The sequence below is a fragment of the Phyllostomus discolor genome, chromosome 8 (genome assembly GCF_004126475.2).
Source record: "Phyllostomus discolor isolate MPI-MPIP mPhyDis1 chromosome 8, mPhyDis1.pri.v3, whole genome shotgun sequence".
In the NCBI taxonomy this organism is placed as follows: Eukaryota; Metazoa; Chordata; class Mammalia; order Chiroptera; family Phyllostomidae; genus Phyllostomus; species Phyllostomus discolor.
This window is the reverse complement of record NC_040910.2, coordinates 61,142,809-61,159,674: the sequence shown is the minus strand read 5'-3', so window position 1 is coordinate 61,159,674 and position 16,866 is coordinate 61,142,809. Positions and strand designations below refer to the sequence as shown.

Genomic DNA, 16,866 nt, shown 5'->3' with positions numbered 1-16,866 from the left:
TTGTTCCATACCATCCGTGGTACAGATGGGTTAGAGACCCTCAGAATCCCTTTTCTGAAAGTCTGCTCTGGTTCTGGCTTAGTGGGACTCAGCATAGCCATATATGTAGTCCACCCTTTGTCTAGCTTCTCACACGCTCAGTTTTCACAGTACAGTGAGCTTCTCTGTCACCATTCTTTGTAAACAAGGAAGCCAAGTCGATTGCCTGTGGCCACTGAAGGACAGAGCAAGGATTTGAATGGCAGGTGTAGGCCAGGACCAGTCTTCTTCTTGATGTGCCACAAAAGGCCTCTGGAACATACTCATCGGCAGTGTCCCCTCTGCCACGTGTACCTCAGAATCGCCAGGTTGGAACAGGAATTCCAGGGACCATAGCTTCCCAGGCCCAAGGTGCTCATCAAGCACTGATGGGAGCAGTGACAGCAAATCTAGAGGGCCCTCTACTGAGGTGACCTTTGTCTACTCTTGACTGGAAAAATGGTCTTCTCTGCTGCTGTAGGTGTATTCTGGGTATCGTGTCTGGAGAGCCATCTTCATAGTTTCTCTAAATAAAACACTAGAATAGATTTTAGGGGGAGGTTGAGCATCCCAGTGATACTGATCTCACAGGTCTGATTTGCAAACTCTGTGAAAATGTCTCGCTTTTGTGTGGGAATGCAAAACCCATCACCTACTTGCTGGGAGGATAGCCTGGCTTTCTTGGGATCGAGACAAAAAAATAATTCATGAGACTGACCCACAAACATAACTAACTAAAGCTTTGGGTGGTCATCCAGAATCCTTATTATGGAAAGCAGAGTTGAAATTGTTCCCTCTGAAACCCTGTGGCTCTTCATTTGAATTAGTGAGGTCACCCCAATGGCAGCTGTGGAGACCAGTCTTTAATTAGAAGAAAGGACCCTGAACTTCCTTGGAATGGCATTTCTGAGGGTCTTGAATGGTATTCTTCCTTACTCCTTTCTGCCTTACCTTACTCCTATTCTTGGTTCAAAGGGCCACAGCTCATTTCTTCCCTAAGCCTTCATTCTCCTTGCTCTCCAGTAGTCCCAGGGCTCCCATGCCCATGGCCTGTCCTAGAACTCCACCTAAGGCAGAGGACTGCTTCTGAAATTCAGGCTCCACTTCTTCTGATAGCAAGGCCTTTTGAATAAGCTACCTTACTTTTCTGAGCCTCAGTTTGCTCAACTATACAATGTATACAGTTGTTTAAAGCTACCACTTATTGAGTACCTTTGCTTCAGGCCAGACACTATTCTAAATGCTTGCTATGTATAAGCTTATCTCCTCTTAGTAACAACCAGATGAAGCAGACTTCTTAACATCCGCATTTTATACAGGAACTTGAGGTGCAGAGATCACACTGCTGGGTAGGCGTTCAATAAATGTTTATTGAGTCTGAATACCTCTCTCACCTAAACGTCTGTTACACTTACAATCTATGCCCTATAGCTTTTACTTTAACTTTTCTCTGAGAATATTGAATATGTCAGTCTTTAAATCTGGGTTTACTTTTTTAAATTTTATGTTAGGGAAAATTTTAAACATATACAAAAAATAGAGAAAATACTATAATGAACCTCCACTTACCCTTTATGTATCTTCAACAATTATCAACTCATGACCTATTACATTTTGTCAGTATCTCTACCTGCTCCTTATTTTGAAGTAAATTCCCCAAATCATATTTTTTCAGCCAAATATTTCAGTGTGTATATCTAATAGAAAATGAACTCTTTAAAAAACAACTATAATATTATTATACTTAAAAAAATCATCAGTAAGTCCCTAATAGTATGTATTCAGTTAGTATTAAATTTCTAGTTGTCTCATAATATTATATATTTTTAGGGTTTTGTTCATTTGAATAGGATCTAATAAGGTCCAACATTACAAATCAGTTGATATTTCCCTTATGTGTCTTTCAATCTATAGGCTTCTCCTCCATATTTATTTCATTGCAGTTTATTTGCTGGAGAAACAAGGTCATTTCTCAAGTACAGTTTCCCATAAACTAGATTTTGCTGATTGTATCACCATGATGTCATTTAACACGTTCACATGTTCCTCTGTTCTCTATAGTTCATATAAATTGGAAGTTGGGTTTGTGGTCTGATCAAGTTCACCTTTACTTTCTGGACAAGATGACTTTAGAGGTGATATCTCTCCGAGGGACATCATGTCTAGTTGTCTTCCTGTTTGTGACATTCACAGCCATTGCCTGGACCCATTGATTCTTTAGGGGCCGTGCAATGGTCTCCTGGCTGGGATTCAACCTCCTTGAGGGCCTGTTCCTCATGATGCCTGGCTTAGGACTGGGCACAGAAAAGGCTTCAATGAGAATTACTACTACTTAATGAATTCTTGCTTCTCTTATCAGGGGTGTCAAATTAATTTTCACTGAGGGCCACATCAGCCTCGCAGTAGGCTTCAAAGAGCCGAAATAATTTTAGGACTGTATAAATGTAACTACTCCTCAACTATTAAAGAAATGAAATTACATTTGGCCCTTTGAAAGCACTGCCAGGCTGATGTGGCCCCCAGTGAAAATGAGTTTGACATTCCTGTCTTAGATGTTATTGGTAACCGTGTTTGGATTCCTTTCTCTTAATTGCTTGTATATCAATAAAAAATTACTACCATTCTAAAATCACTACCACTTTTACTCACCCCCTCTATGTTTATGTTTTTGTCATTATTTTTTCCTTTTGTGTGTGTGTATCTGTGTGTCTCCTTTGATTTACTGTTGTAATTACTTTTGCCCTTTTAACCTTTGTACTAGCTTTAGTGTTGGTTGATACACTGCTTTTATTATGTGTTTGCCTTTGTCAGAACTTTTTTCTTTGTGGTATTTTCTTATTCATAGTTTTGATTTTTTCCTCCTTTTTAAAGAAGACTTTAACATTTCCTATAATCCTAGTTAGGTGGTGATGAACTCCTTTAGCTTTTTATTGTCTGGAAATGTCTTTATCTCTCCTTCCATTCTAAAAGATAGTTTTATTAGGTAGACTAATCTTGGTTGTAGGTCCTTGCTTTTCATCACTTTGAGTATTTTATGCTAGTCCCTTCTGTCCTGCAAAGTCTGTTGAAAAATCAGCTGACAGTCTTTTGAGAGCTCCCTTGTAGGTAACTAACTGCTTTTCTCTTGCTGCTATTACAATTCTCTCTTTGTCTTTAACCTTTGGTGTTTTAATTATAATGTGTCTTGGAGTGGTCCTCTTTGGGTTCATTTTGTTTGGGATGCTCTGCACTTCCTGGATTTGTATGTCTGTTTCCTTCACCATGCTATAGAAGTTTTCTTTTATTAGTTCTTCAAATAGGTTCTCAATCCCTTGTTCTCTTACTCCTCCTTCTAGTAACCCTAATATGTGAATGTTGTTATGCTTGATGTTGTCCCAGATGTCCTTTAAACTATCCTGATTTAAAATTATTTTTTCTGCCTTGGCTGGTGTGGCTCAGTGGATTGAGTGCTGGCCTGCAAACCAAAGAGTTGCTAGTTCGATTCCCAGTCAGGGCACAAGCCTGGGTTGTGGACCAGGCCCCCAGTAGAGGGTACACAAGAGGCAACCACACATTGATGTTTCTTTCCCTCTCTTTCTCCTTCCTTTCCCCTCTCTCTAGAAAAAAAAATTCTGTTTTCTTTTTGCAGATTCAGATTGAGCATTTTCTGATACCTTGTCTTTCAAATCACTAATTTGACCCTCTGTATCATCTAATTTGCTGTTGATTCCATCTAATGTATTCTTCATTCCAGTTATTGTATTCTTCATTTCTGACAGGTTCTTTTTTGTTTCCTATTTCTTTGTGGAAGTTCTCACTGAGATCATCTGTACTTCCCCTAAGTTCATTGAGCATCTTTATAACCAGTGTTTTGAACTCTGCGTTTGGTAGATTACTTGTCTCTATTTTGTTTAGCTCTTTTTCTGGAGTCTTGTTCTTTCATTTGGGACATGTTTTTAGTCCCCTCATTTTGGCTGCTTTTCTGTGTTTGTTTCTGTGTATTAGGTAGAGCTGCTACATCGTTTGTCTTGACAGAGTGGCCTTATACTTATATAGGTGTCCTTTGGGGACCCAGTGCTGCAGTCTCCCTGTTCACCTGAGCTGGGTGCTCCAGGGATGTCCCTTGTACATTGTGTGTACAGTCCTGTTGTACTTGAGTCTTGACCGGTGTTGGCACATCAGTGGGTGGGATTGACCCTCAGGCTGATTGGACGTGAGCACTGGTCGTGACTACAGCAGACAAGGTCTTGTGCAGGGGCAGACCCACAGAGTGGGACTAGCTTAGTGGGACTCTAGTGCCTGCCAGTTCCACCCTTTGGGTCTGTCATTTGTGGCACTAATTGGGTGGTGCTGTTGTGTGGTCTGAATCTGAGCACAGGTGTGCTGGTTTGGGCCTCCTGGGAGGGACTTTGGTTCAGGCCAAGGTCAGCCATTGCCTGTGTCCAGCCTGGGGTCCCCTGGTAGGAGCTAGAAAGTGATCTATCGTTGGGAGGTGTCTGTGCTGAGCTTGGAGGCACCTGGGAGTGGCTATGCTGTGAACCAAGCCCTAGCTGCTGCTAGTGCCAGGCTTGGGGCCATTTAGCAAGAAGTACAGAGCCCACTGAGGCCCGCCACTGTTTGAGGATTTTAGGAAAGTCAACAGCCTAGGCTCAAGCAGCCATTTGGGACTAGACTGAAGGAAGTTCAGGCTGGGTGTGTGAATGTTGTGGGATGGGGACCAAGAGAATCACCAGGGTGAGGTGAGGGTGGTGTTAGCCAGGCTGATGGAGACTCAGAGTTGGTGTCAGGCTGTGTGGGGGTAGAACTCAACAAAGGAACAGTGGCACCTGTAGGCACTTTAGCTCAGGAGACAGCTGCCCCTCCAGCCATCCAATTTAGTTCTTCCACATATGTCCCTGGCACTTTTCAAGCAGCCACCCTTCTCTGAAACGTACGGCAAGTGTTTGTGAATGAGTGAGTCTGTGCTAGGCCCTTTAAGAGGATGTCTGAGTCTGTAGCAGCCCTCAGTCTCAGCTGAATGGAGTCCTTGCTGCTTTTCACAGCCAGATGTTGTGAGGACTCCTTGGCACTGGTGCTCCAGGCTAGGGAGCCTGGTGTGGAACTGAGACCTCTTGCTCCTTAGGGGGGAGCCTCTGAAGCTGGCATATCCCTCTTGATTCTTAATTGCCACACTGTGGGTATGGGACCAGCCTGTTTTGGGGTCCCTACCCTTCCTATCAGTCTTGATGTGGCTTCTTCTTTATATCATTAGTTATAGGAGTTCTGTTCAGCTAGTCTTCTGGTGGTGGTTCTGTAATTTAGTTGGAATTTTGATGTGGTGGTGGTGTTACAGAAAGGAAACGTGGGGAGTGTGCCCAAGATACTGTCACTTAAACAGGCCTCTTTCCCTGGGGCCCCTCTGTCCTAGGTTTGTCTTTGACCACACCCAGGTGTTAGGAATTATGGCTCTCAGTGCCAGAGTTTGGTGAAAAGGAATGGAACTGTTTATTCAAAAGTTATACAGGTTGAGAGTAATGGCAGAATGTTGCCATTAAAAACCTCAAAGTCCCTTAAAACATCCACAAACACACACAGTCCTGCCTCCCCCCACCCTCCCCCTTGCCCAGTCAGGCTTATCTCAGGAAAAGAAATAAAAGTCCATAGCTCAGCCATATCTCCAGTTCCTCCCAGTAATCCTGCTCGGCTGAGCAGGTCTCCCACAGTCACCAGCACCATTAGCTGTATCACTGCTGCAATCTCCAATTCTTAATCCCGAACCACATAGCAGCTTCTCATGGCCCACCAGTGAGAGTCCTTTCACCCCTTTTCATCCTGTGTGGTCTTGCATTGTCCTTCCGTCTAGTCCTACATTGTCTCTCTGCATTCTCTAAAAGCGCTAAGAGAGAGCTCTGCGTGGCTGCTACATCTTGCTTTCCTGCTTCATAAACTGTGTGGTCAAGGGAGCCGCCTCTCTATTCCCAAAACCACATGGTTCAGCTTCAACATGGCTGCTGTGCCTGGGTTTAAAGCCCAGCGTGAATCTTTCTCCATAACCCCATTTCTGACTCCTCCCACAGTTGGGTACACCTGCTAGCACTCCTGTATTCTTTGCCTTTCTTGGCTGCCATAACATAGTTAGTCTGGGCAGTTGTGGCCTCATGGTGTGGAGCAAACCATCTCCAAGTTCTCACGCAGGCATGCTGTAACCAGGGGGAGTTGCCTCCCAGTTACTTTATGGGTCAAAATCACTCCCATCTCTCTAGCTAGACTTGTTGATATGCAAAATAGCCATTTTTGCATATCAGGTATGAAGCTATCCTGCTGTTATTGATATGCACAATAGCTCTCATTGGCTCTGCTCCGTGGATTCCATCCCCCAGCCAGACTTGTGGGAGTGGATTCTGGGACACCCAGAGTTCTGGACCCTGTTACAAATTCTTCATTTGGAGGACCTTGGCTGAAACCCTGTTACCGTGAGAGAAGGGGAGCACAGCATTTACCTACTCTGCCATCTTGACCCAGGGCTGCTTTGGTTTAGAGCCCACCATGGCTGTTAATGCCAGCAGACCATAAGCATTTGCTAGAGTTGAAAAGATGAAGAGAGCATAGAGTCTTAGGTATGAAGTTACCTCCCTAGACCTGATCCCCGCTTCAGCTGCCTCCCCAAAGTTAATAGTATCCACTTTGTAGATCTTGCTTGTTAATATATTTATTAACTCACTTGTTTAATAGCCACAAAGGCTTCCTGAGGAAAGTGCAGGCAGGGATTTGCCCAAAATGTACCCTGGTTGGAAAAAGTTTACTTAATAGTTGGCTGTTTGCCATGCTGCAGGGTCCTGTGCATTTTGGTCCCTTCTGAGGGTGGCCAACTTTGCATGCAGTGCATATGGTACCCTGAGTGCAGGGTGGTGTGCAGGGTGGCTGAATGTGGCTGATAACTGAGGGATGACCTCCATTTCTTTTTGCAGCTTCTTAATTAGGAAATCACAAGGACCTTGAGTCTGTGTTTCATTTGGGAGTGTTTTCCTTGTTAAATCTGGATGGTTTCAGATTGTCAAAATGCTACCATTGTAGCTGGAAGCCTTGACTGGTGCCCTGCCCACCGTCACACCCCTGCTTTGATGGAAGTCCTCCTTAGTTGCCACTTAATTCTATTTATTTATTTTAAATTATATTTTATTGTTTATGCTATAACAATTATCTCAATCCCCCCAGCCCCTTGCTCCACTCCCTCTGGCTACCTCCTCACCATTGTCCCTGTGCATGGATCATGCATATATGTTCTTTGGCTACTTTCTTCCCTCTGCTGTACTCTACATCCCCATGACTGTTCTGTAACTACCAATCTGTACTTCTTACTCCCTTCACCTTTTTTGCCCATCGTCTGACCCTCTTCCATCTGGCAGCCATCAAAATGTTGTCTGTATCTATGATGTTGTTTCTGTTCTGCTTGTTTATTTGTTTTCTAGATTCAATTGTTGATATTTATTGTCATTTTATTGTTCATATTGTTTATTTTGATCTTCTTAGAGAAGACTCTTTAGCATTTTCATAAATATTGGTTTGGGGGTGATAAAGGAGGGACCTCCTTTAGCTTTAACATGTCTGGGAAGCACTTTATCTTCCCTTCCATTCTAAGTGCTAGTTTTGCTGAGTAGAGTCATCTTGGTTGCAGGTCCTTGCTTTTCGTAACTTGGAATATTTCTTGCCAATGCCTTCTAGCCTACAAAGTTTCTTTTCAGAAGTCAACTGATAGTCTTATGGGAGCTCCTTGGTAGAAAACTGCTTTTTCCTCTTGCTGCTTTTCAGACTCTCTCTTTCTTTGGCATATTATGATGTGTCTTGGTATGGGCCTCTTTGGGTTCATCTTATTTAGGACTCTCTGCACTTCCTGGATTTGTATGCTTATTTCCTTCAGCAAGTTAGGGTAGTTTTCTGTCATTATTTTTTCAAATAGGTTTTCCATTTCTTGTTCTCTTCTTGAGGTGCCCCCGTGATGTGAATGTTGTTACCCTTGAAGTTGTCCCAGAGGCTCCTTACACTATCCTAATTTTTTTGGATTATTTTTCCTTTTTGCTGTTCTGATTGGTTGTATTTTTTGCTTTCTTATATTCCAAACTGCTGATGTGATTCTCAGCTTTATCCATAGTACTGTTGATTCCCTGTAAATTGTTCTTTATTTCTGTTTGTGTATTCTTTGTTTCTTACTGGATCTTTTTTATGTTGTTGAGGTTCTTGCTAAGTTCATTGAACATCCTTATAACTAGTGTTTTGAACTCTGCATCTAGTAGTTTGCTTATCTCCATTTTGTTTAGTTCTTTTTTTTTTTTTTTGGAGTTTTGTTCTGTTTTTCCATTTGGGTCATGATTCTTTGTCTTCTCATTTTGGCAGCCTCCCTGTGTTTGTTTCTATGTATTAGGTATAGCTGTGACGTCTCTCAGGCTTGGTAGAGTGGCCTAATATAGTAGGTGTCCTGTAGGGTCCAGTGGCACAGGCTCCCCTATCACCTAAGCTGGGTACTCAAGGTGCACCCACGATGTGGGCTATGTACATACTCCTCTTGTGGTTAAGCCTTGATTGCTGTTGTCATGTCTAAGGTCAGCCACTGCCTGTGTTCTGTTCAGGGCCACCCAGCATAAGCTACAAAGCGGTCTGCAGAAGGCTGCTACTTGCACTGGCCTTGGAGGTGCTCAGGTGAAGCCAAGCTGTGAACCAAGGCCACCTCCTGCTAGTGCCGGGCCTGGGGCTACTGAGCAAGAGGTATGGAGCTCCCTGAGGCTAGATGCTACTTGTTTGAGAGAATTTAGGAAAATCTGAAGTATGAGCCAAGACAAACCATTGTTATGGAAAAGCCATTGGAAACAGGTTGGGTGGGCCCGAAAGTTGGGTGAGGCAGGGCCTCAGTAAATCAGCAGGGTGGGGCAAACAGTGTGATTCAGGTTGATGGAGTCTCAGATATGGTGCCTTCCTGCCAGCTCTGTGGGTGGTGGGCTCAGAAAAGGAGCAGTCGGCCCTGGCTGGTATGGCTCGATGGATTGAACTCAGGCCTGCAAACCAAGGGGTTGCCAGTTTGACTCCCCATCAGGGCACATGCCTGGGTTGCAGGCCAGATTCCCAGTAGGGGATGCCTTGAGAGGCAACCACACATTGATGTTTCTTTCCTTCTCTTTTTCTCTCCCTTCCCCTCTCTCTAAAAATAAATTAGTAAAATCTTTAGAAAGGAAAAAAGAAAAGGAACGATGGTGCCTGCCAGCACTTCTGTCTGGGAGAAAGCTGCTTCCCAACTCTCGCCATGATGCCAGACAATTAATTTCCTCCCTGTATGTCTCTTGGTGACTTTCAATCTGCTGCCCCAGCACTGGAGCTCAGAGGGAATGAGTCTGAGAAAGTCCATGCACAGGCCCTTTAAGAGGTACTGCTTGGGTTCCAGAAGTTTCTGTCTTCCAGAGTCTTGTTCCCTGGTGGTTTTCAGAGCCAGAAGTTATGGGGGCTTACCTTCCTTGCTGAAACCCTGGACTAGGGGGCCTGGTGTGGGACTGGGACCCCTTGCTGCTGAGATACCTCTCCTGATTTTTATCCGCCACACATGGGTATGGGACCAGCACATTTCATGTCTTCACCCCTCCTACCAGTCTCCATGTGGTTTCTTCTTTAATTCCACAGTTGTAGGACTTCCATTCAGTTCAGTTTCTGGAGGTTCTGAGTGATGGTTGTGTAGTTTAGTTGTAATTTTGATGTGATTGTGCAGAGAGGTGAGCTGTGTTTATTTACACTTCCATCTTGACCATAAATCGCCATTTAATTTTATACAAAGGCCAGATAAAAAGATAGACATGGTGTAGAGTTGGATGAGCTGACCCACCAAAAGCCTTCCAAAAATTATTATGTGTCTCATGATGACAGTATAGGTTGACAAATTTTTTAACAATCATAAACTGGTTCCAAAAGAAATGTGTATTTTTTTCTGGAAAATTGCGGAAAGTTACCTTCCCTTCCCAATAAAACCAAAATGGACATAATTACTCTCACTATGATTTACCATTGTTGCCACATTGGAATTAGCTTTCGAGGCTTTTCTTTTTTGCATAAGTCTACACTTTTTAATGTAAAACTATGTGTACTATTTTTATTTTTATTTTTTCACTTAACGTGTGATGAGCACTTGCCTACTATCACATGTTTCCCCCAAACCCAGTAGCCAAACGTGTCTACAGAGTGCAAGCAAACCACTCTGGGGAGCAGGCCACTGTTGGGGCGATGCTGTCGTCTCAGGTAGGGCATCATGGCTTTAGGTTTTGGGGACCCAATCACATTCTTTAAATATTGTCAGAGGTGGCAGATCATCATCTTCTGAAGGATGGCTTTAATTTTTTAAAATAAGTCAATTGTTTTCTACTTCCCAGTGCCATATGCTGGGCAAAGCCACACTTGACACGTGGCTGTGACAGATGAGATTAGATTTACCTGTAGGGGAAGGAAAGAGGATGAGAGTGAATATTGACTGGACAACCCTGACAGCTCCTCCAGGCTGAAACCTTGGAAGCCAAAGCTAATCTCTGTGTGAGCATTGCAAGTGTGTGGGTGGTCCTCAAACCTTGGAGACTGGGGGCATCAGAATCTGCTGAGGAGCTTGGTGAAAATACCCATGAGGCTCGGATTAACGGGTATGGGGGAGAGAGGGTCAAAAGGGACATGCACTTCTGTAATTGTAGTGAACTGTTGCTCATTTCCTATTCAATGCCTGTGCCTCATTCCTCCTTGATTTTGTTTGGGATGTCTATGTGCCCAGCTGAAAAGTTCTCTTATGCAGTATCCCTTGCAGCTGGGAATGACCACAGGACACAGTTCTGGCCTGTGAGATGGAGGCGTAGGCCCCTAGGGAGCGCACCCCTTCCTGCAGGAACAGCAAACCCTTTGGCCCTTGTGCCTCTTCCTGCCTCTTTCATGCCTCTGTCTGTTGGAGCACAGCTGCTGTCAGGCAGGAAGCCACAGGCGGGGATGCAGAGCAAAAAGTCAAGACCTGGGTCCTACATGTGGTCCTTGAGTGGCTGGCTGTCCAAATGATTCTGATGCACAATGAAATGTGAGGATCGTTTCTATTCTCATTTTATATATTATAAAATATAAAATATATTATATATAAATATTATATTTATAAAATATTATATTTATATTCTCATATATATATATATGAGAATAATGAGGCCCAAGGAGGTTAAACAATGTTACTCAGTCCTTTTTAAGTGAGATCTGCATCCACTACTGCTTGGTTCCAAAGTACATCCCTACCCTACCATCCTACCTCAGGGAGGGCTGGCTTTTCCTTCCGCAACGCAGTCGCACTCTTGAAGAGAGCTGTAGAACAGAGGACTCGAAACTGTTTTTGACACAGTTTCCCACTGCTGTCTAGGGACAGCATTGCTGCAGTGTGCATGTCCCCAGGAGGTGAAGTGTGATTTCTGACATATTGGTTAAAAAGTGGGCTCATAACGTTTTGATCTTGTTTTCTGCCTTTGAAACAAAAATTCTTTGAAATTAGTTTTTCCCTTGACTTTCTAGGGTTAAGTCATTTAAGAATTACTAGAACATCTCACCCATGAAAGGTAATTATGGCTGTTTCATGAGTGTGGAAGACATATAGCTTGTAAGTGCTGGAGTAGTCTCCTGTGAGTTATTAGAACTCGTAGTATCCATGTTATACCAAATTAGCCATCCAGGGCTGATAGAATTTATCTGTAGTTCATCAAGGCATTGGTCAGTGCTATGGATTCATGACAACTAAATACATGCTAGCTTGCCTGGAATAGGATCTTTGGGTAAGACAGCCAGCTCAGGCATTTCACATGGGTTATTTGGAGACCTGTATGCTAACAAAGATTTTTTGATGGGGAAGAGCATTTTTACTGTGTGAAACAGGAGGTCAGTGTACTTGAGACCCTCAAGGGGCTGGCATCCTTGTGTGAATAAAGCATGGCTTTGTGTTCCGGCCTCAGTCTCACACACCAGTCAGCCTTTCAGACATCACTCTGTTATGTGTGAAGCATTCTGGGAAATAATTCACTCTGTTGCCTTCAAGGAGCTCCTTTTCAGGTCGGGGAGAGAAAGCAGATATTCAAGTCTCTACAGTAGCACCTATCCCACCCCTACTTCTTGTGAGGGCTGTTATGTGCCAGGCCTTTATAGATGTTCATTTAATTCCTATAGAAGCTTTGCGAGGTATCGGTATTATTATTCCATTCTATTGATGTAGACACCAAGGGTCAGAGAGGTTTACTTCCTTGCTCAGGGTCACACAGCCAGTAAACAACAGAATCAAGTGTGAGCTCTGGTCAGACCCCGAGTATTGCCTCTGCATGATGTCGCCTCCCATGGTGCTCTGCCCTGTATGGGGGGCAGTGTGGGAAGGGTGGTTAGAGGAGACCACTTTTGACTGGGAGAATTGGGGAAATCTTTGTAGAAGAGGCAAGATTTAAAGAGTTTTGGGTGATTAAAACTAAGTTGGAGAAGGTGGGGGTATTTCTGGGAATAATGAACAGCCTGGTTGATTAAAACGTGTTTTTCCTTGTAAGGATGGGGAGGGACAGGAAGAAGGAAATGAAGCTGGAGAAGTAACTGAAACATTCTGAAGGGTACTCAATACCAGGCTAAGTTACAGGAAGAACATTTTGTACTATTGTAAAACTCCTTTGAAGATGTTATATATTGTGCTGTTCATTATTCCTTAATATAAGAATGATTGCAATAAATTAATCTGAAAACTTAGTGTCAAGAAAAAAAATGCTTCCCCTTCTAGTGCAATGCCTTTTGTTCTGCCTTTAATTAGAAAGTGAGGACTGTGAATCTCATTGTCTTTCTCTTTTTGCCAAGGCTACCAGGAAGCCCAGGCTAGATTAATGTCTCAATGTACTGTCTTATCTCTCTGATTCTTGGTAAAATAATTTCACCATTTATTTCATATGGTTTCTAATCTTTTATTTGTCTTGGGTACAAATTATTAAAAAACTTTTATAAATTCATTTGGAAGTAAATAGGATATATCTTTTCAATATGGTTGGTAAGAAGAAACTTGGACTCTTGCACTATCATAGACAGAGACAGAAAGGGACTGAAACAGGGCAGTGATATAATCAAAGCTTTCTTAACATATTGATGGACTGTTTGCAACAGGCTTCTGGGAAGGGCATTTTATCTCTTGGGCAGGGGATGGAATTAGTCTCTGGCAACCCCTGGAGCTGCAGAGTATCTGGAGGGGGCTGCCAGGTGTGTGTCTACCATGGGGCTCTCCACAGCTATCCTGGCCCTGACGGGTTTGAAGTCAGTTCCATGGCATGCCTAGACCACCTTTTCTTTAATTTTCACAGTACTCTCTGATTTGGCCATTCTCTAGGACCACCAGGTTTTTGACTCTTACCAGGAGAGTGGACTAACATTTGTGTGTTAGCAATTCTCCATACCCTACTTTCCTGGAGTAAATTTAAGGAAACCCTCAGTAAAATGGTTCTTCATAGTGAGTAGAGTGTCAGCATGTCAGACCAACAAGAAGAGGCCGTCTCCTTGTCTGATGGCCTTGAGGACATCAAGCTTGGGGGTCTTGTTTCTGAAGATCCTGAGGGGAGGGATTTAGCCGGGGTACTCTCGCCTCCTCCTGTGTGTTCAGGCCTAGGCTCTGTGCATCTCTGCGGGCAGTCTTCAGGAAGTCACAGTGCCCTCCCTAGAGAGCTGCTGTGCATCCCTATCTGTAGGGACTGCCTTGCTGCTGTGAAAATTCCTGTTGTGTTTATGTTTTTAAAGTGTTCTTATTAAGAGTGGCAGTTAAAGCACCTGAAATGCCCTAGGGCAAAGAGTGGATCTGACTGGGGTCCGGGGTTCACGAAGAACCTATTGAAAGTCTGTGCACATTTCTGGAAAGGTCTTACCAGATTCTCAAAGGAAATATATTCTTCCTTTAACAGTTTATCCAAAAAGAGTTAACAGCTACTCTAAAAACATGACTTTCCATAGCCTTCTTCCAGACATTCTCGAATGTCCATGTCAAACCACTTCCCCCACAGCCTGCTGCTCAAAGCAACTCTAAAAGAAGGGATGCAGAGACATCCAGACCTCCAGGGTGGGAGAGCAGCGCTGGAGGGCAGTGGCACTGTGTGTGCAGCCACCTGCAGAAGCCCTTTACACTCAGGTGCAGTCTCCAGGGAGTTCCTGTCCTCTCGGCCTGTAGCTGCTGAGTGGCTAAGGCTTTTTTTATGATTTCCGGCTGTGCTCTTGCTCTTTTTTTTTTTAATTTAAAATTTTTATTTACTGATTTGAGAGCAAGAGAGAGACATCCATTTGTTGTCCCACCTATTTATGCATTCATTGGATTCTTCTTATGTGCCCTGACTGGAGATTGAACCCTCAACCTTAGTGTATTGGGATGAATCTGAGCCACCTGGCCAGGCCGTGCTCCTGCTCTTCCCCGCTGTGCCAGCCACTGAGAGCAGCCATGCAATGTTCCCCTTTCAAGTGGCAGAGGAAAGGCCCATTCTCCAAGCTGGTCTTGGGAAATACCTTTAGGCTGGGTATTAGAAACTATAGCAATGAGACTAGGACAACCTCATAAAACAGATTTTTCTCTGTGGTCGGGGCTTGAGTCACTTGATTTTGTTTTGCCTTGCTCTCTTTTTCCCAAGTGTATGGACACAAAAGCACTTTGGTGAATCTGAAATGGAAGCATGTTCTCCAGTAATCGCTGAAGAATGTCTTTTCCCTAATGGCTTTCCCGAACAGCTCTTTATATTCTATTCAATTTGACAAGCATTTGTTGAGTACCCACTATGTGCTGTAGAATTTTTGTCTATCAGAGAAGGCAGGTTACGAAGAGCCATTATGGGAGTTAGGGGTTTTGGGGGAATCGGCAAGCAAGGGTGGTGGTTCCCAGAAGAGCATAGTTAATTCAGCCAGTGTACGCTGGCACACGAGGGGTGGTCAGGGCCTCACTGAGAAGACACAGTGGAGCTCAGAGTCAAAGGAAGGATGCAGCCTCCTGTGTTCTCTTTGACTCGTTCATTATGTGAGCATGCATTTTTACCTTGTGGTTGTTACGCACATAATATTTTATGCTGTGTGTTTTTCACTTGGCATTACTATACCAATTCCCTTAGCAACCTGGCTAAAGTATTTATCATTTTAAAAAGCTGTGTAGCATTTTTTTTTCTGCCTTATTGGTATGCCCTTGTTGCTTAGCCATCTCTCATCTGTTGGGAGTAACAAGAGTTTTTCTCAATTACATATCTTTGCAAAATCAGCTCTCTCCCTCTTCCTAGGCTCATTTCCTTAGGGGTATATTTGCTGGGTCAAAGTTATGAATGGTTTTATGCCTTTCCAATTGAATTACTTTTATTATGGAAAATTTCAAACATACATAAAAGGAGAACTATTATAATGAACTCCCATGTATTTATCAGCAAGTTCCAACAATTATTAACTCATGGCAGTTTAGTTCATCTAAAGGCCCATGCACTTTTTCTGTCCTGGATTATTTTTTAGTAAATCCCAGACATCATGTAATCTCATCTGTAAATACCCATGTGTGTATTTCTAAAGTATGTCAACCAGTGGTCATTGGTACCAGTTCAACTCAGGGTAAGGTTAAGAAGGGAACTTTATTCAGTGCGAAACAGCTCCACTGTGCAGGGCAACTGTGAGGCAGCTGCTCTCCTGCTGCTCAGCCAGTCTGCTCTGCTGGGGGAAATGCAGTCTGCAGCCTCCAGTGGGAAGGGTCCATGTGTTCCCCTAGCCACAGGGGACCTGGTTTATATGCATAGAAGTTCCTGCCCCTGGGCCCTGATTGGCCTGTCCTCATGCAAATGAGGGCTCCAAATTCCCACAGTTTGATTGGCCCAAAAGGCACTGCCCTGACTGGTCAGAATAGAGCCACTCTGGTTGTTTGGAGCTCTGCAGCTCCTATTGGATGGGGAAAGCCTCAGTCTTATTGGTTGAAATAGGATTCTAGGAACCCCTTTATAAGGACTGGCTCAATGGCAAAAACAGTACAGGCAGCAATTCAGTGCAGGCTTCTCTGTGAGGTGCAGTTTGCGTGATAGGCCCTGTGTAGAAATGACTGCTAGACTCATGTTTTTTTTACAAATTTGAGCCCAGTTAGCCACCAGGAGCCCTTCTTAGTTGGTGTTCTTTCTCAGGGCTTGCAAAAATAGGTAATCTTTCTTAAAAGTTATTTTTAATCCTCACCTAAGTGTATGTTTATTGATTTTATAGAGAAAGGAAGGAAGAGAGAGAGAGAGAGAGAGAAAAACATCCATGTCAGAGAGACATCGACCAGTTGCCTCCTGTATGCAACCTGAGCCAGGATCAAATCCACAACCTTTTTGGTGTTTGAGGACACCACTCCAATAAGTGAGCCACCTTGCCAGGGCAGGAATTGTTTTAAAAGTATAATCACAGCTTCATTATCACATTAAAAAAATTAACCGTAATCCCTAATACAATAAAATATCTGGTCATCTAACTGAAAGTTTAATATTTCCCCGTGTTCTCTGTGGCCGGTCTCAGGAGGCTGGTTATTTGCACCAGTGGGTTCTCTAGGGAAGGTTTCACCTGACATTGATGGAGAAGAGTGCTCTCCTGGCCTCAGAATGGGAAGGATGGAGAGGGGCCTCTGCTGCTTACCCTATGTGGTCTGTGTTGCATGAGGTGGTGAGTATGGTCCACCCATTACCCAGACTTTCTCTGGGAAACCTGGCTGTGTCACTATATCCCCTCACTAGCTTGAGTTGATGAGATGTGTGGAAAACATCAGGTTCCTCCCTTTGGACTCCACCCCATTGAAGAATAAAATAAGATGCTGTTTCTTCAGTGCTGAAGAAGCAAGATAGATATCCTGGGGGGCGGGGGAGC

At 43.7% G+C, this 16,866-nt stretch overlaps 1 protein-coding gene across 14 annotated transcripts in view; it reads left to right on the top strand.

Annotated features, from left to right (window-relative positions):
• Positions 1-16,866, top strand: part of TOM1L2 (target of myb1 like 2 membrane trafficking protein) — a 121,770-nt gene that overhangs the window by 28,554 nt on the left and 76,350 nt on the right. The window contains exon 1 of one of the 14 annotated variants that reach the window (XM_036032867.1): positions 11,558-11,579. The exons of the other annotated variants lie outside the window; for them this stretch is intronic. Within the exon in view, the coding sequence (XP_035888760.1) occupies positions 11,573-11,579 (7 nt within the window). The 5' untranslated portion in view covers positions 11,558-11,572. Of the gene's footprint in view, positions 1-11,557; positions 11,580-16,866 lie in introns of those variants that run through there. 14 annotated transcript variants of the gene reach the window in all.